The following is a 22,890-nucleotide window of genomic DNA, read 5'->3' as shown; positions in this document are numbered from 1 at the left end:
ACTGTGGCCATCATTTCAGCATACATGCAAATCAAATCATCACACTTAGACCTTAAGCTTATACACTGATGCATGTTACTTCTCTGTAAAACTCGGAAAAATAAAATGAACCATGCATATATATTTGTAATTCTTAGATTCTGAAGGCGGCTGGCTTGTAGGAAACTATTTCGCTCAAACACGTCGAGTCTCCCTAGCACTTGAGGGGACGGGCCACGTAAAGGGACAAGGACCGCCCTCACCGTCCCTCTCCGAGGCGTTGGCAGAGTGGATGCTGTCCGAGAGGTCGGGCACGTTCAGCAGCGTGGCCCGCTCGTCTCTCTGCACCACCATCTTCAGCTTGCCCTTAGACCTCTCTATCAGCGTCTTGGCATCCGTCAGGGACATGTTTTCCGTCACGGTGCCATTTATCTGCAACAGAAAAGCAGCCACGGGTGGGAAGCGAATGACACAGATACAAACAGTAACTCACGTCCACTATGAGCAGGAGTGGCTACACTATTCCCCGGCTCGCTGTACAACCCAAAACATTCTTCACCCTTGGCTGTATGATCAAGTCCCCTCCTTCCCGGAATAATAAAATCTTTACTATACTGTTACTCGGACAGAAAACCTAAACTAGCATCCCCTGGCCCATCTCCCAAAGCCAGTCACTTTCTATTACTTACACAGCAAATTAACAGAATAAACATCTCAATAACACCCAGAGCAGCTGTCAACACCACTGGTGGTATAAAAAGGAACCTAGCTTCCTACACCGTGGCTCTGCCAGTGAGAGATACAAACGCACAGCGATGAGATCTCTCAGGGTGACTCTCTGCCTGAAGAAGGGCATCGGTGTGGACATGTGAAAAGGACGTGGCGAAGCAGCCCATCCCCCCAAACCCTGAATTCCAATTCTTTTGGGAAAACTGCTTCCAACGTGGGCAGAAGCCATGCGGTCCCACCAGAACTGGCTTTCTGTTTCCGTTCACTAAAACGTAAGAGTAAGCGTGTACCTTCAAGACAACATCGCCTTCTTGAATATTGCCATCTCTCGCTGCCAAGCTATCTTGTGAAATTTCCTTCACAAATATATGGCTGGCCAGTCGGAGACCATATTCTGAAAGAACATATTTAAATGTCTTTAGTGTAAAATCCTAAACACTTAAACAACGTTTAAAAGTATAAGACTACCAATCACTGCATAAAGAGTTTTAAAATAGCCCGGCTGGTGTGGCACAGTGGTTGAGCGTTGACCAAGAACCAGGAGGTCACAGTTTGATTCCCAGTCAGGGCACATGCCCTGGTTGTCCCAGTAGGGGGCGTGCAGGAGGTGGCCGATCAATGATTCTCTCTCATCCTTGATGTCTCTCTCTCTCTCCCTCTCCCTTCCCCTCTGAAATCAATAAAAACATATGTACTTTTTAAAATTTTAAAACAGAACCAGTACCAAGAGCTTATTCTTGGCCCCTCTGTAAGACAGCAGTTCCTTTCGTCCTCGGGGAGCCTGCACTCCGTGTGCAAGCAGAGGGCAAGTGCGTGGTGCCAACACAAGACCGGCACACACACCTGCCCCGTGTTCCGGAAGGAGACCATGCCCCGCGGAGACCCGTTCTCTCTGGCCGTGGGGCATGGCACACTGGCTTCCCAAGCTCCAGAGAACACAATTCCAAGAAGCACCGTGCGTGAGGCGGCGAACTCTGGGAAGGGACAGTTCCAGGGATGGCCTGCCTTACCACACATGCTCTGTTTTTGTTTTCCCAAGTTTCTAGAGCAAAAGTCTTCCTATCTGATCCTAGTGCCTGTGGCCTTGGAGAGCCATACCCCAGGGCATTCATTAGCACACACTCCTGGGTATTAGTCAGACAAAGGCTGACAGCTAGCCAGGTGGGTATGGGCTGGAGACAGACCCGCCACTCCTGTCCTTTCCACAACCAACCAAGGAGCCAGGAATGAGGCAACAGTCACCGCATCCATGGGGGAGGAGTTGGTCAGAGTTGAGGAAACTACCAGCAGAATCCAGAGGTCTGCAAAGCTGTACATTTCTTTTTTAACTAGAACAACCACAACATAGCGCCAACAGGAAAAGGGCTGCTGCTAGTGCTGCTAGAAGGGAGAAAAGGACTCTTAGTCTCACTACATGTAAAAAAGAAGAAGAACAACCACGATGGGAAATAGAAAACGTTTTAATAGGAGATAAGTTAACAGAACTGCTACTCGAACTTCCAAAAGTTACATCAGTTACAGTTTAACTTAAGGCAAATATACAGAGTACTCACAAGCAGAAACAGACTCGGGTGAAAAAGGAAAATGACTTCCTAGGCAGCGGTCACCAACCTTTCGGACCTCACAGATGACCTGCTGGCGGCGCTGTTCTAGGGGACCTAGGCCATCTACTATGTGGTTTAGAAACGGTCATGTCACAGAGAAATATGGGGAAAATTGTCCATCTTCAAGATTTAAAAGTAACAAATGACCAGAACAGAGATAACTCCCAAAATATTCCTTATACTAATTTATTCATTTACTCCAAGGGTGTGCAGGAGGCAGCTGATCAATGATTCTCTCGTCATTGATGTTTCTCTCCCTCCCTCTCCCTTCCTCTCTAAAATCAATAAAAATCTATTTAAAAAGGGAAAAAAAAAAAAGAGAAAACAGATACTCTCTGAAGCCTGTCCTAGCAGGAGTTGAGTACAGCAGCAGCAAGACACAAGAATGGAGAGAACAAGGCAACAAGAGCAAAGACAGGAAGAGATGCATGTTCACTTCTCATTAAAATTCGTGTAAAATTTTTCTGTGGAAACAATAAGCAAATTGGTGGGTACCTTCATTTTTCCGGGACTTGACCAACGTGACTTTGGTAGGTCTGGCAGGCTGGCTGGAGGCCACCGATCGCCTGTCAGATCTGGGGGACAGGCTCCTCTCCCGGCTTGCGCTCCTGTCCCTCGCCCAGCTCTTCTCACTCCGCCTGCTGACCGTGCCCCCGCGGCCACCTCTGTGATCGTGCACGTCCTCGTCGTAACTGTCCTCCTCATTCTCGGACACGGGCTCCGGGTCGGGACGACTCACAGGAATCTGAACTTTCTTCTTCCTGCGAATGGTCTAGAGAGAAAAGGACTGTCGGGTAAGTGGCTGCTTTTCACAGCACAGGAGGCTTCCGTTCCAGAGAGAGCGGAAAATTACACTTTTCTATGAATCAGATAGATATAAGGAACAATTACAACAAATTACCAAGGAATACATTTCCATAATGGTTGGGTTTTCTGCTCTCCTGATAAAGAGATCTGCTTAAGAACCAAATTTGGAAGAGTGGGCCTAAGAAAGTCCTTGCTTTAATTCAGAAAGACCTTCTAGGTGCAATAATCACAAGCTTAAAGGAAAACTAATAATTATTGGTGGTTTGAATAAATAAATGGTGCACTCTACTCCAATAACAAAAATGTACTATAGGCCCAGCCGGAGTGGCTGTGGTTGAGCATCGACCTCTGAACCAGGAGTTCACGGTTCGATTGGCTTTCGGGCTTGATCCGCAGTAGGGGGCGTGCAGGAGGCAGTCGATCAATGATTCTCTCTCATCACTGATACTTCTATCCCCCTCTCCCTTCCTCTCTGAAATCAATAAAAATGTATTTTTAAAAATAGTACTGTAGTTGCGACCAAACCATAGCAAACTTGCAAGCCCAACTTGACTCCTTAAGAACTTCAGAACCCGTCAGTATTAAGGCCCATGATGGTCCTACTGGACCTCCAGGAGATAAACGTATTCCACCTCCACACTAACGTTCAGCCTAGTGTCAGAGCTCAGACGCGGCTCACTCCTCCCGCACAGCCTGCCTGCAGTGCGATGTCATTCCTGGTCTCCGTGTCAGTCACTTCTCCAGGTTCTCTTCCCTCAAAGACTCTGGTAACTGGTCCAACTTTCCGGGTCCACTATTTCCTCCCCTCCCTGAAGGTCAAGGTCTACAGGCACTACTTCCTGGTCAAGTGGCCTCTGAGGCCCTGGGCTGCCCTGGCCTTCTCACCTGGTACTCACTTGGTCTCATCAGAGGGCTGTTACATCTTGGGTACCATGCTCTGTCTTTTACTTCTGGCTCCTTTCCATACCTATCTTATTCGTGGTTCTCCTCCGTCCCCTCCTATTCTCTCAGCCCATCAGTTCTCCCACGTCTGCATGAGAGCGCACGTGCGCTATTCAAATGACTTCCTCAGGACCCTCCATCATCTGCCGTGACAACTCCAGTCCTGAATTTCTCCCTTCAACGGGCTGCAGGCCCACACTCTGCTCATGAGGCCCCTACAAGTTCACGTCACTGGACAGAAATATTTTGCTTGCTCGGCAGTCCTTCCGTCCGATGCGCCCTTCCTGCGGAATAGCTACCACTGACAGAGATCCGCGCCCCTTCACCTCCCCGAGGCCTCGGTATTTCCCAGATTTCATTTTCTTACAGAGGAGGGACACAGTCAAACACCAGAAATGCTATCGACAGTAAAGCTGTATCATTACTCGATTAAAGGTAAGAGAGACTCACAATTTTTGCATTCTTCCCACTTTTCCTTAGTTGCTGAACAGCAAAAGCATGTTCAACATTATCCATTGAAACTCCATTAACCATCGCAACACGGTCATTTTCCCTAAGAAAAAAGTCACCAAAAGAGCACGTTAGAGAAAAACATACATATAAGTAAGTTTGTGAAGGTATTTTCAAGATGAGTACTTCTAAGAAATGGTGTAATTATGGACGAGGTAATCTATCTGTCTTCAGATCAGTGATAAAATGCCAAACTATTTACTTTCAGATCTCTCACAAACACGCTTATTAGCAAGTACCCACAGGTCACTCATTTTTTTAAAACAATTAACACGTGGCCCAGCCAGTGTGGCTCAGTGGTTAAGCATCGACCTCTGAACCAGAAGGTCACAGTTCCATTCCTGGCCAGGGCACATGCCCGGGTTGCGGGCTCCATCCCCAGTGTGGAGTGTGCAGGAGGCAGCCGATCCATGATTCTCTCTCATCATTGATGTTTCTCTCTCCCCCCCCACCCTCTTCCTCTCTGAAATCAATAAAAATATATTAAAAAACAAAGCCATGAACACACGTTTCCCAAAGGACTGAGCAGGTACCACACACACAGAGTGACCCGGTGGGACAAGCACAGGGCATAAATAACACTATGTCATAGAGCCAGGAAAAGGTATTCTCCCTTTAAGAAAATAAATACTCCTCTTTCCAATTTTCTTTTAATCCTTCTCATTACACTCTTACTTTTTGCTAGTGTGTCTTTGGCCTCTTCCTCTTGATAATCTTACTGAACAAAATGGCAAGACTCAGGATGAGAGGCTCCTAAAAGCCAGATTCTAGCTAAAACTGAGTAAACGTGTTTTTTTCCACTATTTTTACAGTGACCTTCTATTTAAGCAGCGGTTCTCAACCTGTGGGTCGCGACCCCTTAGAGGGTCGAACAACCCTTTCACAGGGGTCGCCTAAGACCATCCTGCATATCAGATATTTACATGACGATTCACCACAGTAGCAACATTAGTTATGAAGTAGCAACGAAAATAATTTTATGGTGGGGTCACAACATGAGGAACTGTATTTAAAGGGCCAGAAGGTTGAGAACCACTGTATTTAAGGTTCATATAATTACTTTCCACTTAGGATCAAGATAAGGAAAAACATATTCACTTGGAGAACTTCCCAGGTGGTCAATGAGCAGTTCCCAGGGCCCGAGGCCAGCACCACGCGTGCCCAGCGCCCAGGGAACACACTTACTGCAGCTGCCCCTCGGCGGGCCCTCCCTTCAGCACGTCCGAAATGACGATCGAGGTCTCCCCGCTCTGAAAGTGGGGGTTATCTCTCCCACCAGAGATCGCAATTCCAAATCCAAATCCCGGAGCCTAGAGGGACAATCACAGTAAAATGTTACTAATTAAGACAAACAGCTGTTCATTATGTCACACTCTACAAACTAAAAACATTACAAGCAAAAATGACAACAGTATTTCCTCTGTGGTCACCATTCCCTCCCGGATGGTTCCTCACCGCCTGACCTAGCCTGGAATGGGCATGCACGCTCTAATGCATTAAATGGCATACGAGAATAGTAACAACTGCCAATTCCTTGAATGTTCTTTAAGAGCTAAGATAATCTCAAATCCACACCTCCGCTTTCCTGAAGAGGACATGAAGTATGCAGAGGAGTGTAAGGAAAACTCAGTATTCCGAGGGATCCAGAATCGTAAGCCAGAGCAGCGTCTTCTCACATGTTTTCCACAGCGCCCTCTGCCATGCAAACCAGGAGACCCTGTTCACCAGGGGCTGGGTGTACGTCATGACCTTCACTCCCATCCCAAGCCCTACTCAGGTGGCAAAAAAGAAAAAACTCTCCTTAAAAAAGAATAAACCACCAGCAACTTCACGCCTATACACCTGAGAAAAACGAAAGCATATACCTGCACGAAGGCTTACACCCACATGCTCACAGAAGCATTTCCTACAGCCACAGCAGAGCACCAACCCAAATGCCCACCAACTGATGAACGGACAAATAAATGTGGTACATGATTACAATGGCATCATATTTCCTTTAAAAGAAATGAAGTACTGGTACATGCTATGAAATAGATGAACCACCTTGAAAACATTATGCTGAGTGAGAAGCCAATCATAAAAGACCCTCTATCGTATAATTCAATTAATAGGAAATGTTCAGAAAAGACAAATCTACAGACACAGAAAGTAGAGTGAAACTACACCACTACCTTACACCATACACAGAAATTAACTCAAGAGGGATTAAAGACTTGAAACCATAGAACACATAGAAAACATCGGCGCTAAGCTACATGGGAGGAAAGCCACAGGTGTCTGACACACCCAAGACCTGAGAACCCCAAATAATAACCGGCATTCACTGGAAAGAATGGCAAAACAGCGTGGGACCAGCGGCTGACATGGGAGGGACTGTGCCTCCTCCAACCGCAGGTGGGAACAGGACCGGCCACGGAGCCTGAATCCGGAGCTGGGTAACCCTGGGGCTCTGCACGCTGGCCCAGGCCTCAGCCCAGCGCTCCACACAGGAGGCGCTGCTGGCAGGAAGCGGCCTTGAGCAGGACGGCACAGCCAGGTCAACGTGTACAAAGGGCGCAGAGATAAGACAGTGTCAGAAAGAAGCAGGTATGTTCTGTAGTACATGCATCTCTCTCTCTCTCTCTCACACACACACACACACACACACACACACACACACACGTGCAAGGAAACTAAGCCAGTTTCTAAAACCTCAAAGAAACTAATTTCGCATAAAAATAAGCAAAAAGAGTGTCAGGATCAAATCCCTTACAACATTACAATAAAGATAAGGAGGAGCAGAGTAACTTCCCCACAGAAAACGAAAGCATGAACTAACTGGGAACTTTAAAAAGAACTCATAACTTATAAAGAAACTTAGATTATCATCACATTTGGATAGCAACATGTTATGCCAAAGATAATATAAAGATACTCCAGACAGACAGCAAGCCAAGGATTTCACATCCAGTAAAACCGACCTTCAAGTGGGACAGGGCACGGAGAAGCTAGTGAACATGCAAGAGACAGGGTCTCTCACAGAGGGTGACACCCTGACACTCAAAGCGAGAAGGAACCCCGAGAAGACCGGCGACAGCATTGAATGTATACTTAATTGTGGTGCTAAGGTTACACGAGGACCAGGGGAAGAACTGCATTAGTAACCGCTGTAGGAGATGGGTACAGGAAAACCATTTTTTCAAATGGGAAGAGGAACAGCACGTGGGAAAAAATGTTGATACTGTTCCCAGTCATCAACACTGACAGTGGTAGAAATATTATTACTCCAAGGCAACCACAGGCTCAGTGCTGGGCTTACTGACAGACTACGGTGGAATTCTAATAGAAATGCAAAATATTCTATCTCTCTCATGTATCTTTACCACACAAATTTTCAGGTGTGTCAAAAGGTAGCTGGTTTTGTCCTAGCCCGTTTGGCTCAGCAGATAGAACATCAGCCTGCAGACTGAAGGATCCGGGGTTCGATTCCAGTCAAGGGCACATGCCTGGGTTGTGGGCTTGATCCCCAGTAGGGGACATGCAGGAGGCAGCCAATCAATGAGTCTCTTTCATCATTGATGTTTCTATCCCTCTCTCCCTCTCCCTTCCTCTCTGAAATCATTAAGAATATATTAAAAAAAAAAAAAGGTAGTTGGTTTTTACATGAGAAATGTCTAAGATAATGTTTATTATTGGGGGGGGGGAGTTAAAGCAGTATAATATGATCTCACTTATTTGCATGTGCACACACATTTATGGTTGTAGCTTTTGAATGGAAGAAAGAGCATCCAAGAATTTTCCTCTCACCATAGTTCATCTTTTTGAGACCATAAGCAGCCATGAGCGGCAAAAGCTTTTGTGTTCAAACCTTTGCCTGGTAGGGAAACTAAATTTATGATCAACCAAGACATGTGACCACTGAGTGCTGAAAATGTGGCTAGTCTTACCAGAGATGTGTTGAAACTGTAAAATGTGCATTAGTTTTGTAAGACTCTATGAGAAAAACAGTAAAGTACATCAATTTTAAATATTGCTCACATGTTGAAGATGATAATATTTTGGATATACTGAGCTAAATAAATAAGATCTATTATAAAATTAATTTCGCCTGTATTTGACACTCTTTATATGAAGGCTAGACGATCTTAGATTATGCATGTCTTCGCATTATATTGCTGTTGGAGAAGGCTGCTATCTGGACTTCCTGAGAGCGACTTTGTTGACGAGGGTGGTCCCCTAGGAAATTAACTTTTATTGGGCTTTTAACTAAGTGCCGAGCACTACGGGGATATAACACTGACGAACATTTCCTCCCCTTAAGGAAGTTATGATGCATAGGAGACGGGTCGACAACGACCGAGGAACATGTTCACGGTCACTCAGGGCCAGTGGCAGCGCCGAGCCCACGAGGCCAGGAGTCGGCCTGTGGCAGGGGCTGTGACAGTGCGGGGCTCCCAGTGCAGCAGCAGCGACGTACTCAGCCTTGCAGGGTGAATAGGATGTCTACGGCTTCGAATGTTCTCAGGTGAAGGACGTCTCCTCTGGGAATGCAAATAGAAGCAGGGGGCAATACAGAAGCACGTCGGACATTACTCTTGAGAGCTAACAGCAGAAACTATTGTGTTTTCATCTACAGAATTTTTCTTCTTCTAAAAGACAAAGGTACTTCTGCTTTACATGCAATTGACCATCAGATGTCAAAGAGCATGGATTTGTCCTGACTTGGCCCCACATGGTATCCATACTGCAGGTCAGTGACGAAAGAACATCGCCTCCAATCACCTCCTTCACTCACCACTGTTCTCATTCCTCTGTCAGTGATTCGCAGAAATGTGAAGCCAGGGGCCGTGGCCCTCCATTTCAATCTGGAGCACTCAGTAAGAGGCAGACAAAGGGACTCAGAATCTCATAGTTGGGGATGACCCAGTGGACTTCTCTTTACAATAATAAAACGGAAGTCACTGCTCTACATCACTGGTCAGAAACCCTGGCCTGCAGGCCAAATCTGGGAGGCTGCCCAGTTTTGTAAATAAAGTTTTACTGGAACCCAGCCACCCCCGTGTGTCCATCTATTATTTACGGCTGCTTTTGCAATGCAAGCGCAGAGTTGAGGAGTAGTGAGAGATTTACGGCCTGCAAAGCCTAAAATATCACCTGGCTCTTGACAGGAAAAGCTGGCCGACAATATTCTAGCAGAGCCAGATTTTATTCTGGACCAACTCCGAACACCCAGGGACGGTGCTGTCTGAGCGTCCCATCCTGCAGCGGCGGAGAGTGAGTCGAGTGGAGTGTGGTTGGTGTAAGTCAGCTCACAGCGACAGGGCTATTTTCAAGAACCTTCAAAACCCAGCTCCCGCAGGGATGGTGCTGAGACTCCCATTCGGTCGGGGACTCGCTCTGGTGAGGCCCAGCGGCAGCAGCTCTGTGAATGGCATCCTCTCATCTCCATGGAACTTCCGATGACAGCTTTCCGGGCTGGCCCCCTTCTCATGGCAGAAGGAAGCAGCATGGCAGAGGCCGGCTACAGAGAAACGGACCCTCACCTGCCAGACAGGAGCTCTCGGGGATCATGCCCACTGTGCTGAGCGGGTGTGACACGGAGCACACTCAGAAAATCGGTTTCTGATTTCTCAGCGTTCAAGAGCTTTTCCTGCTCTGCCTAAGCTAATGATCTGTAGTAAATACAGTGTTCCCCACACGTGAATTCCTAGCAAAACGAGGCAGAATAGTAGGAAGGAGAAACATATTTTAGCTAATGGGTCTTATTTTATTTTGCTTATTTAAAAACTAAAAGGTACTAGGGAAAAACAACTGGAATGTGAGAATGCCAAATTACACCGATGGTCTCAAAAGAATGATCGAGCTTCTACCTTAAGAAATTACTAAAAGAACAATTTAAACCCAACATAAGCAGAAAAAAGGAAATATAAAAATAAGAACGGAAATCAATTAAATAGAAAACAAAACAAAATATATCAATGAAAACAAAAACTGGGCCCTGGCCAGTTTGGCTCAGTGGATAAAGCGTCGGCCTGCGGACTGAAGGGTCCCAGGTTCTATTCCGGTCAAGGGCATGTACCTTGGTTGCAGGCACATCCCTCTCTGTAAAAATCAATAAAATATATATATTTTTAAAAAACTGGTATTTTGAAAAGATCAATCAAAATTGTTAAACCTCTAGCCAGCTAGACCAAGAAATAAAAGAAGACACAAATTACCAATATCAAAAATAAAAACAGGGCCTCATTACAGATCCTATAGCAATAAAATAAGAAACCATTGTTAACAATTTTATATTCATAAATTAGATGAAAGGGACAAATACTCAGAAAGATGCAAATTACCAAAGCTACCAAAAAAAAAAAAAAAGCTAACAAAGAAGAAATACATAACTGGACAGTCCTATATAACATCAAAGAAACTGAATTTATAGTTAAAAGCCTTCCCACAAAGAAGACTCCAGGACCAGATGGCTGGCTACCCAGATGAATTCTACCAAACATTTAAGGAAGAAGTGACATCAACTGCACAGGAATTGTTCTGAGGCGCATAGCTGTTTCCCTGACCAAACCCAGATAAAAACAATACACACACAAAAAGTACTGACCAATATTTTTTATGAACACAGAAACACGTATCTTCAAAAAACATGAGCAAATCAATCCAATATAGAAAATGGATGATATATCACAATCAAGTGAAATTTATCTTGGGAATGCACGACTGTGCTACATTCAAAAAGCAAGAAATTGACCATACCAACAGACTAAGAAGAAAACAATTTCTTGAAAGCTACGGTAGTCAAAGCAGAAGTCACTGCAGGAAGACAGACACTTAGATCAATAGGAGAGATCAAGGAAAGACCGCACACAAATGGTCACTGATTTTTGCCAACGACAGAAAGGAGTTAAAATTGTATCCTGAATACAGAAAGAACTATCAAAATTCAGTAACAACTCTGTGCACCAAGGGACACACTCAACAGAATGAAAAGACAGCCCACAGAATAGGAAAAAAATATTTGCAAGTCATATATCTGATAAGGGGTTAATATCTAAAATAGGTAAAGAATTCCTATAACTCAACAATTAAAATACAAATAACCCAATTACAAAATGGGCAAAGGACGTGAACAGATGGTAAATTTTATGTTTTGTGTATTTTACCACAATTATAAGAAAACACGCAATAAGAAAACAAACAAGCCAATTAAAAATGGGCAAGAGACTTGGACACATTTTAACACAGAAGATATATGGACGACAAGTTAGCACATACGCAGATACTCAACATCATTCCTCTTAAAGAACTAGAAACTAAAACCACGACCACATACCACTACACACCTATTTGTGCGGCTAAAATTAAGAAAATGCAAACCCCCAAACAACCCTGAAAATATCGAGTGTTGGTGAGGATACACAGCAACTGGAGGCCGTACACACTGGTAGCGAGGATGCAAAATGGTACAGACAGTTTGGCAGTTTCTTTTAAGTTAAATATTCATTTACCATAAGACACACAACAATTCCATGCCTAAGGATTTACCCAAGAGAAATGAAAAGCTAGGTTCATACAAAATCCTGTATACTAGAGCAGATTAATTCATATCACCCAAAACTGGAAAAAAGCCAAATGTATCCAAACTGGAGAGTAAGTAAATCTGCATTCATATACTGGAACACTACTGGGCAACAGGAAGAAACTAACAACAACAACAAAAGAAAACAAAGAATTATTGATACAAGAAATTTCAAATACGTTAGAAGAGACCAGTCTCAAAGGCTGCATGCATATAGCGTGAGCTCCTGATGTGATTCTGGAAAAGGCTGAACATCTCTGTGTAAGAACAGAACACACATCAGCGGTGGCTACGTGCTGGGGGGAGGGGCAGAGCTGACTACAATGGGCACAAGTTTCAGGGTGATGATTGCTCTATATTTTCACTGTAGTGATGGTTACATGACTACATCTACGTAGCTCAATAGGTTAGAGCATCGTCCCAATACCCCAAGGTTGCAGGTTCGATCCCCGTCAGTGCGTATACAAGAAGCAACCGATAAATGCAAAAGTAAGTGGAACAACAAGTCGATGTTTCTCTCTCTCTCTTTCTCTCTCTGAAATCAATAATTTAAAAAAAACGGCTGTGGAGACCACAACTTCAGAAGGGGATGGGATGGCTTGCCCATTGCTAGAGGGGAAGAGGCAGCGTAGGATGCAAGTGCAGGGCAGACAAGCTCTTACTCTGACCCAGCTTCCTGCTCCCTGCTCTGTGCCCATCGGCAACTGCTCACGCGATGGCCTGGGGTCTACGTGTTCCAAACCCACAAGTATCCTTTAAGATTTTACTACCCAGGCGACCTGGTTCATTTTAAACCTCAAGCCTACAACACATGCATCTGTCCTCGGAAATGCTGAAGCAGTTTACCATGTATACAGTGCACCGCGTCTCTTATCTGATCCCTCCAAATTTACAGTCAATGATTTCTTCAGTCAGGAATAAAACAGCAAGTACACAAATACCCACGGAAAGGATGTATGAAAAGTAGCCAGGGTCACTGCTGACCTTAATAACAAGTTTATTGCAATTCTAATCTTAAACAAAGGGATATAGAAAAGCTCGCCCCCTTTCTTTGGGCTTCCTGACATCTGGCTTTCCTCCATTGTTCCCCGCAGCTGCCAATATCCTGCGCTGCACACATGATTTACTGCAGCACAAACTCACCCTGTGAAGCGTCACCGTGTGCTGTTCCCATATAGCCGTTTCCTCCATGGCTGTGCTCTGAGAAAGAAAGAAAAACAAGGCATTTGTCTTTTAAGAAAACGTCTTCAATTAAGTGAGCGAGAACAACTAGCAGACCATTTAGCACGTTAGAGTCATACTATTAATATTAGCAACTCTGAAAGGAGTTTCATAACCATGGAAGGTTTTTTCGTTTGCTTTTGTTGGAAGGGACAGGAAACTACTCACAGGAACTTCCTGTGTTTTTAACTTAATTTGGACAGAGGCCGTTCTCTGTTCGTTTTCTTGCCAGCTCCAGCTCATGCTGCAACTTTATACTTAGCGTGAGGTAGGAAAGAATCAAAGTTGGAATGGCATTATTGTAAAATACCTATTGACACATGAGACATTGTAAAGCATTCCGTATGCTATGCAAAGAAAAGGAAAAGTCAAATCCCTCCGGAATCCAGGATTATAAATATTCAGGTTCCAGGAAATGAGATGGGACCATCTGATAGGTCTGGTCAGTGGTCGCTTTAATATCACAGTTAAACACTCTGCCCCACCTAGTTAAGATTTTGCTACAGATTTGTCTTCTCAGGCTTTTTTTCTACAGAAAAAAAAAAGTGGCTTTTCTAGGATACCATTGCACACACCCATCCACACACACAATAAAGAAAAGCTCCAAAAACACCTCCCCAAGCAGCACCATAAAATTAGAGCGATGCAAGCTCCAGTGAGGGCACTACTCAGACCACTGTGCAATCGGGTTCATCTACTGTCCAGAAACTCTTACAATCCCTAACCGGTGTGGCTCAGTGGATAGAGCGTTGGCCTGCGGACTGAAGGGTCCCAGGTTCGATTCCAGTCAAGGGCATGTGCCTGGGTTGTGGGCACATCCCCAGTGGGGGTGTGCAGGAGGCAGCTGATCGATGTTTCGCTCTCATCAATGTTTCTAACTCTCTATCCCGCTCCCTTCCTCTCTGTAAAAAAAAAAATGAAATATATTTTTTTAAAAAAAAGAAAAAAACTCTTACGAGAGAGGGAAATGCATTTCCATCTACCAGGTAAGCACTAAAGAATTCAAAATAAATGTCTTATAAATTGGATTAATGGCTCTTGGAAGCTTAAAGTAATTCTCTCTCTTTTACTGTGACCACTTTTGAAATTAGGGTTCCTGAATATACTACATCTATAAACAAACCTTGGTGGTTTTTCTGCTAATCCTCACCCTAGCATATTTTCCCGTTCATTTTTAGAGAGAGTGGGAGGGGAAAGAGAAAGAGAAACATCAATGTGAGAGAGACACATCGATGGGTTGCCTCCTGCACGGGCTGGGAATGGAGACTGCAACTGAGGTATGAGCCCTTGATCTGAATTGAACCCGGGACCCTTCAATCCTCGGCTGACGCTCTACCCACTGAGCCACACCAGCGAGGGCTATAAAGTTTTTTCAAGCCTCTGCAGAGGTAACCAAGGGGGTGGAGGGAGAATGTGAGCATGGCGCTCTCAGTGTCACTCCTTACACTGCTGTGCCTGCCTATGTCCCAGGGAGGCCTGTTTCCTCGTCCTGGCTCCACTGTCATGAACATCACAGGAGATGCCCGTCGAGAGAGGCCCAGCGAGGTGCCCGGGGCCCCTCTCTCCTTCCCACAGCAGCTCTGATGGCAGACTGCAGCTACTTCAGCAAAGGAATCCTATGAAGAAAGGCTGCTTCCCTAAACGCAAAGCAGCGAGGTTCGCCTTCCTGCCGATGAATGAGGGAGAGAAAGGCGCTCTGTTCGCTCCCACAGATAAAACCGCCAGCCTTCCCAGCGCTTTGTTTCAATCTGCCTGTCGGGTGCAGCCAAACCTCCCTTTAATGAGACCTCTGCTGGAAACAAATCTGTTTTGTGGTTTTAACGAAAACTGACCAGGATTTAATGTATTAGAAGAAAATTCCTCCATCGATGTGAAGCAATGATGATATCAGTAATCTGCTAAGCATGAAGAATTCCACTCAAATAACCCTAGCAGGTGTGGCTCAGTGGATAGAGCATCGACCTGCAGACTGAACGGTCGATCCCAGGTTCGATTCCCAGTCAGGGCCCAGGCCCAGGTTGCAGGCTCCATCCCCAGTAGGGGGCATGCAGGAGGCAGCCAATCAATGATTCGCTCATCATTGATGTTTCTATCTCTCTCCCTCTCCCTTCCTCTCTGAAATCAATAAAAACATATTTTAAAAATAGAGTTCTGCCCTGACCACTTTGGCTCAGTGGATGGAGCATCGGTCTGCGGACTCAAGGGTCCCGGGTTCGATTCAGGTCAAGGGCATGTACCTTGGTTGTGGGCACATCCCCAGTAGGAGGTGTGCAGGAGGCAGCTGATCGATGTTTGTCTCTCATCGATGTTTCTAACTCTCTATCCCTCTCCCTTCCTCTCTGTAAAAAATCAATAAAAATATATATATAAAAAAATAGAGTTCTACTAAAATATACATGATCAAGATACCTGCAGTAACCTCCAGGTTGCCCCATCCTAGCTGACATTCAAAAATGAGAACTGCCTGCATAGCTCGAGCTCAGCTCCTCCTCACCCACCCCTCTACCCAGTGGTGTGGCGCCCCTGCCTCCTCAATCCCTTCCCTATGGCACAACCTGAAAGTGGCCTGATAACAGGAATCGCCTGGAGAAGGATCTGGTACGAGAGGGCTTATCATCCTCCATGTGGTTGTAATGACCACATAGTTTTCCATGTTGTAAGAGAATATTAATCAAATGCGAGATGCATTTAATGTCAATTCTATGAAGCAGCTTATGCACTGTCGGCCTCATTCTGTTTAAACCTGAGTAGGAAGAGAGCTGAAAGGACAGACACAATGCTGACATCGGTCATCTTCAAGTGAAGGGATTATGGGATTATTTTAGCTTTTGCCTTTCCTTTCTCCATTCCCAAAGTATCTTAAACCACATTTACCAAATCCCATTTGAAACTTCAAATATCTGTTTTTCACTTAGCTTTGAGGAAAACCAAATAATATTTAAGAAGATTATTTTGTTTCCTTGTTAACTATGAAAGGTATTTATTCTACTGTTACTAAGGGATTTATATCAAGAGGAGTACGGTAACAGAAATGTAAGTAATTTTATTTGTGTGAGATGAGGGGGAAATGAAAATGCTAAAACAATCCTCAGCATTCCAATGCAATATGTGTCTTCTCTGGAGGGACTGGAAAAGCACACCCTCACCTGCTCGATGGCTTCCCCATGAAGGGTGGCACTACAATACCTCGCCTCTCCCCGAAAGCCAAGCAGGGCCTGTGAGTGTGACTTACCGGGCCAGAGGCCTATGTTCAAGGCAACAGAGAGTGGAACAGCAGAAAGGGGAGGTGGCTGTTAGGCTCTGGAGCAGCAAGCACATAAACCAATTTAATCCAGAACATAAATGAGTTACGCCTTGCAATCCCGTCACATAAAACACACACACACACACAGAGAAAGACGCACTCCCAGCTCAGCCAGTGAGCCCTGCCATCTCCTCTCCAGCCCCTGGGCTCCTTCCGTGGCAAAAGCAGCACAATCCTCCCCAGGCCGCTGTGTAACCAGGCAGACCCTGTCAGAGTTCTCGATGCACCGAGGGGCAAGGAGATCGACAAAGACACAGACCTCGGTGTGCGAACGAGCTACAACAGAACGAAAGCCTAGCTTTCAGGACCATGGTCCCCAGGGTAGGATTCTTCCCACCCTGCTACAGTCCCCGCAGCGAGGCCTCAGAAACCGAAGGCTCACACGAGGTGAAGCGTCTCACTAGGACATGCACCAGCGCTCTTTCGTGAGCGCGAAAGACAAGAGGAGCAGGGCTTCCCCTGGAGACTCTCTAAGCAGCAAGTGGCCCCGGGGTGCAGAGGTGGAAATGGGGTGCGGAGGGAAGACCCTTCCTGTTTTCCTTCACTAGGAGCCCACTGGCAGTGTTCTATCAAGTTCATCTGTCACCTACTCAAATAAAGGATTTTTAAAACTCAACATCCTTATTGTAAACGTGCTTGGCATTTTTCTTATTAAAAACAAAAAACAAAACACAAAACAGAGCCTGGCAGGCGTGGCCCAATGGGTGAGCATCAGCCTATGAACGAGGAGGTCACGGTTTGATTCCTGGTCAGGACACATGCCCAGGTTGCGGGCTCCATCCCCAGTAGAGGGCGTGCAGGAGGCAGCTGATCAGTGCTTCTCTCTCATCACTGATGTTTCTATCTCTCTCTCCCGCTCTCTTCCTCTCTGAAATCAATAAAAATGTATTTAAATAAAAACAAAGCAGAAAGCATAATTGTGTAACCTGGACAAAGACCTTCTGATAATCTAGTCTCATTTCCAAGCATTTCGGTTTGTGGGAACCATGGAAAAGGTGCTGTTCCTACTGCAGGACCCTAGCACTGTCACTCCTTAGTAATGGAAAAAATGCTGTTAAAAAGAAAATGAACTAGACCAGAAATAGCCAGATCGGAGCCCAAATCTGCTGTTACCTAGTCAGGTGACCTTAGCTGTCCTCCCAAAGTTAGGGAATTGGATGAGATTTGCTTAAGTAAAAAGTCCTTCCTGCCGCCAATGCTATTAGACTGTAATCCCAGCTGTTGTCCAATAGCACCCCAGTTCCCAACAGGCTGCAAGTTCAGAAACCAATGCCGCACTCCAGGCAAGGACATTGCAATGCGTAGCTGCTGGGCTCTGAGTTCTCCGCACATTTCTAAGTCAGCATCGCTGACTAGAATCGCAATTTCTGAAGAGGCAAAAAGCTGCATTTCAGAATCCACCAAGAGTTTGTTTGGTTTCTTTGTTCTGCGCTCCAGCTGGCAAAGACACCGCTCAGATCACCAACTCTGAAGGGCTTCCGGCCAAAACTCCAGATCCTGAGTCTAGGCAGTTTCACGTCCTCCAGGGCTGACGACAAAGCAATGGGGAAAAGGCCGGAGGACAGAACTGAAAACACAGACGAACCTGTCACTGAAAGAAGACCAAATGCAGAACAGAATAAATACAGCAAGTGCTCTCCAGATAAAGAAAACCTTCCCTCCTCGACAGTATCTATGCAGACTAGTGTAGGCAGCCAGTTAAATGCTACCACCCTGTGGTTATTTAATAAGAGGTTCATTCATTCATTCGACAAACATTTATCATATATACTCAGTGCTGTGGAGGCAAATGAGGCCCCTCCCCTTCCCTAGGGGCTCAAGGGGAAGGCTCACCACTACATAAATGCTGTGAGAGAGGTGACCACAGAGGATGGCGAGGACTCTGCCCGCTATGAGACAGAGCCTGGGTCTCCGGGAAACCACTTGAGCTCAAGCTTGAAGGATGGCCAGCAAAAGCAGGAGTCGTTTCGGGAAGAAACCGCATGTCAGCAAGGCTTTTGATGCTATGATGAAGCTGCACGTGAAGCTGGCTTTGATATGGCCGGAAAGTACAATTGGTGGAGTGGAAGGAGTAATAAGAGAAGCTGCAAGCACCATCGCAACAGGTCTCGTAAGCTCCAGGGGAAAACAGGAGGGCGTTTTAGGCAATCGAGTGACAGTCAAACTCTTTCTGAATGCTGTAGTGTGGGAGATGGATTTGAGGGAGGGAGACCAATTAGAAAGCTAAAGTTAAAGGGGGGAGGAGTCAAAGATGACAGTTTTCTGAATTAGGTGACTGAGAGAAAAAGCAGGAAGAGTATTACAAATATTACTTCAAAATCCTTAATTTAAGGTGCCTGTGGAACGATCGGCACAGAGATATGGACAGTGGGCAGTTCGTCTGAAGGTCAAGACCGAGATCTGGGTAGATACTGGCTCAGGAGTAATCAGCAAAGTAGTATTAAACCCAAGAGAAAAGATCCAGTTACCTAAGGACCAAGATGACCCTGGGACTACAAATGTTTTAGAAGGAAAAAAGGAAGGACTAAACCAACTTGAGGAGAAGCCAGGGAGGATATAGGCAAAGCAAACAGCCAGCAGGCAATGGGTACAAGCTGTTGTAAGTCTAAAGGGGAAGTATGGGGAGGTAAGGCAGCGCGCTAGCCTCCTTTCTGGTTTAGGGCAAGGTTCCAGAGGAAAGGACCTGGACAGGTGCGAGGTGACGGAGGGACGGGGGATGGGAAGCTTTCTAGGTAGAGAAAACAGCAAGAGCCCTAGGGTAGGAGCATGCTTCTCTCATTCATTCCAACAATATCTGAGAGTTTATTATATGCCAGACACTGTCAAACAATTAGCATGACCTTTGGTCTCATGGGGCATACAGTCTAGCGGGAGAACTAGATGACCAAAGAAATTCCACGACTAAAAAGTAATCACAGGCGTATATAAATACAAAAAAAAAAGGAAAACAGGGCCACGAGTGGAACTCCAGAGGAAACTGGCAGGGAGCGCAGGCCTGGTAGGAACTAGAGGAGGGACAGCGAGCACGAAGGAGGAAGATGCAGGTGAGGCTAGAGGCGGAGCCTAGTGACCACCTGATGGAGTTTGGTCTTTACTCCTAGAGGCAGTAGGAAGCCTAAGAGTTGTAGAATGAGTGCGCGCACTGGAGCACAGGGGGCCACTAAAGAAACTTGGATTTTGAAAAGATCATTTTAGAAAACAGATAGTAAGGGGGGAGAGTATGATACTACTTAGGAGGCTATTACAGGAATAGAGAGATTATAACAGAGGATAGTGCATGTCTGTGTGTTGGGGGGAGGGTGTGTAAATGGTAAAAAGTACAGATGGAACAAGTGGAAAGAGACGAGGTCTCCGGAGGTAAAAGCTGAACAGAAGGTGCCATCGCTCAGTCACCACACGGGACACCTCCCGGCTGAGCCAGGGGCACTGGTTTGGGAAGCCTTTCATCTCCATCCCCAAATCCATCCCACTAGAGACTGCATCTCTCCTTTCAGGCGACTGCGATTTCTAAAAAGTATCTCGGGAGCGCAAGGGTCATTTTTTGAAACCATAGCACATCTTGCTGGGCTGGGACTCCTAACCTTCAGGCTGACATCTGTCCAGTATCCAATATAGAAATACACACACACACACACACATTAAATGTCTCTACACGTGTACACGCAGACATGATTCCTACATGCCTCTTCTCTGGCATTAAGATGGGCTTCACTCCGATGTTTCTGGGCTAACATCAGGGCTTCCGGTGGGCCGGGCACTGTCTGAGTGAGCCCACAGCCACCCTGAGCGGATGCTGGTATTACAGCCGCTGCTTTTCACAGATAAGAAATCAGCTCGTAAGCGGCAGACCCAGGACTCAGAGTCCAGAGCCTAGAGCCATAAAGCCATAAAGACGAGGGTGACTCGGTGGAAACCTTTTCGGTCCTGCTGTACCTGAGTCCTCTCTGCAAGATCCTGCCTGCTGACAGGTCGCTCACCGGAAACGCCTCCTGGCTGGCCTTTCTCTGGGCCAGACGCTCAGGCCACATTCAAATGAAGAACTTTCGGTCATGAAAACACCATTAAGATGTGACTGCCAGGTTGAAAACTCTATCTACAGTACATATACTCTAGCTTTGATCCAAAAAAATGAGACAAATCAAGAAAAGATAATCCCAAATAAAAGGGGACAAAAGACTTGATAAGGCCATAAACATAAAAAGTTGCTCATTGTCTGGCTGGTGTGGCTCAGTGGTTGGGCACTGACCTATGAACCAGGAGGTCATGGTTCGATTCCCAGTCAAGGCACATGCCCGGGTTGTGGGCTCGCTCCCCAGTAAGGGGCATGCAGAAGGCTGCCGATCCATGATTCTCTCTCATCACGGATGTTTCTATCTCTCTCACTCTAGCTTCCTCTCTGAAATAAATTTCTTTTTAAAGTTGCTCACCTAGTCAGGCAAACGTAAATGGAAACTACACTGAGATTATACTGAAGACCCACTGGAAGGGCTCACATTATAGGGTCTGGCACCAAGTATGGTGGAAATGCAGAGCAACAGAAACTCCCAGCCACGAAGATGAAGAGTGTAAGTGGTACAACCTCTTGGGAAAAAACGTTACCTACTAAAACTGAAGACACATTAAATAATCCAGGGGCAGTGCCCACATACATAAATATGTGCAATGTTCACCAAGGGACAGACATGTGTTCATGGGAGCATGATTCCTAGCAGCCAAAATCAGGAGATAACCAGATGTCCATCAATCGTGGTCTAGTCATACAACAGAATCCTGGACAGCTGTCTGTCAGTCATGGTCTAGTCATACAACAGAATCCTGGACAGCTGTCTGTCAGTCATGGTCTAGTCATACAACAGAATCCTGGACAGCTGTCTGTCAATCATGGTCTAGTCATACAACAGAATCCTGGACCGCAGTGGAGATGAACGGATGCGCATGCAACCACGTATGAATCGTGAAGCGAGGTGAGCATAGTGGCTGCCTTGGGGGAGGAAGGTGTGACCAGGAAGGCCACCACATATGGAGCTTGTGGTCAGGACAGTGTGACCTTCCATTTCATAGGCAAGCAGTGGGTGGAGCGTCTGAGAAGCTGGCTCTATTCCAGTCTTTGATCTGGGTGGTGTTTCCATGGGGTTACTATATAATAATTTTTATATAGGTAACGCATTTCAAAATGAAAAGATAGAAGAGAATGCCATCAGCTGGCAACACTTAAGTGGAGGTAAGTTTCATAAACATCTGGGTTTACCACCTGCGTTAAGAAACTGGAAGAGCTGGCCTGGCTCCCTGGTGCCAACAACCAGCTGGAGTTGGGCAACACCACTTCCCTCAGCTCAGCCCAGCCTGCGCTCTCTGACCCCACACTCTCTCCCGGCCTCATGACTCATGAGACTCACCTAACGCCATTCCCAGCAGCTCCAGACGCTCCGCCAGAGCGAGAACCTCTAGCATATGCGCGTAGGAATTTTAAAGCGTATATCAGGGGTGCGATCAGCTACCTGACTCGTCGCTATAAAACAGAAATAGTACCTACCAGAGCTAAGGGTAAGTGAGATGTGCACACAGGACACTCAGCTTAGTACCTGTCACAGAATCGGTGTTCCCTATTACGGGGCCATCGTTTATTATCAACACACAGTCTCATATTTACAACCAGAGGGCAAATCTACTCGCCATGGCACTGCCTTCTGACTTTAGAGCCACCACAGCATCCAAGTGTACACTGGTATATGTTTGTTTGTTTCAATTCCAACACTTATCACTGTGACACACAAAAACCACCAGTAAATAAATCTTCCAGACTGCCTCTAGGCGCCACGTGGGCCAATTCCCTGCAAGTATGCTCTGAAAAGTACACTTGTTTTTAGTTGTTTCTGTCCAAAGCACGTATTTTGCCTGATTCTGGCTTTTACTGGTCTGATCAGAGTCAAATAAATGGATATCTATAAAAATGTACTTTAAGATGATGGATTTTAAGACCTTAGCCATAAAATGCCCTCAAAACTAAAACTAGCTTCTTTTTATTTTTTAAATATATTTTTATTGATTTCAGAGAGGGAGAAGGGAGAGGGGAGAGGGAGAGCGAAAGGGAGGAAGGGAGGGAGAAAGAGAGAGGGAAAGAGAGAGAAACATCAATGAAAGAGAATCATGGATCGGCTGCCTCCTGCAGGCCTCACTGGAGATCTAGTCCACAACCCAGGCATGTGTCCTGACGGGGAATCGATCCGTGA

The 22,890-nt window shown here is 45.8% G+C and overlaps 1 protein-coding gene across 3 annotated transcripts in view; it reads right to left on the bottom strand.

Annotated features, from left to right (window-relative positions):
• The window catches only part of TJP1 (tight junction protein 1), a gene marked incomplete at its 5' end in the record, with an annotated part of 90,671 nt that overhangs the window by 25,618 nt on the left and 42,163 nt on the right, over positions 1–22,890 (bottom strand). For all 3 annotated transcript variants that reach the window (XM_081114835.1, XM_081114836.1, XM_081114837.1), the window contains 6 exons: positions 243–411; positions 999–1,102; positions 2,808–3,084; positions 4,512–4,614; positions 5,757–5,881; positions 13,279–13,335. In XM_081114835.1, coding sequence (XP_080970961.1) covers positions 243–411; positions 999–1,102; positions 2,808–3,084; positions 4,512–4,614; positions 5,757–5,881; positions 13,279–13,335 — 835 coding nt within the window. The remainder of the gene's footprint in view (positions 1–242; positions 412–998; positions 1,103–2,807; positions 3,085–4,511; positions 4,615–5,756; positions 5,882–13,278; positions 13,336–22,890) is intronic.

This window comes from Myotis nattereri (assembly GCF_964212035.1).
Source record: "Myotis nattereri genome assembly, chromosome: 21".
NCBI classification, from domain to species: domain Eukaryota; kingdom Metazoa; phylum Chordata; class Mammalia; order Chiroptera; family Vespertilionidae; genus Myotis; species Myotis nattereri.
This window is presented reverse-complemented; position numbering and strand designations above follow the sequence as displayed.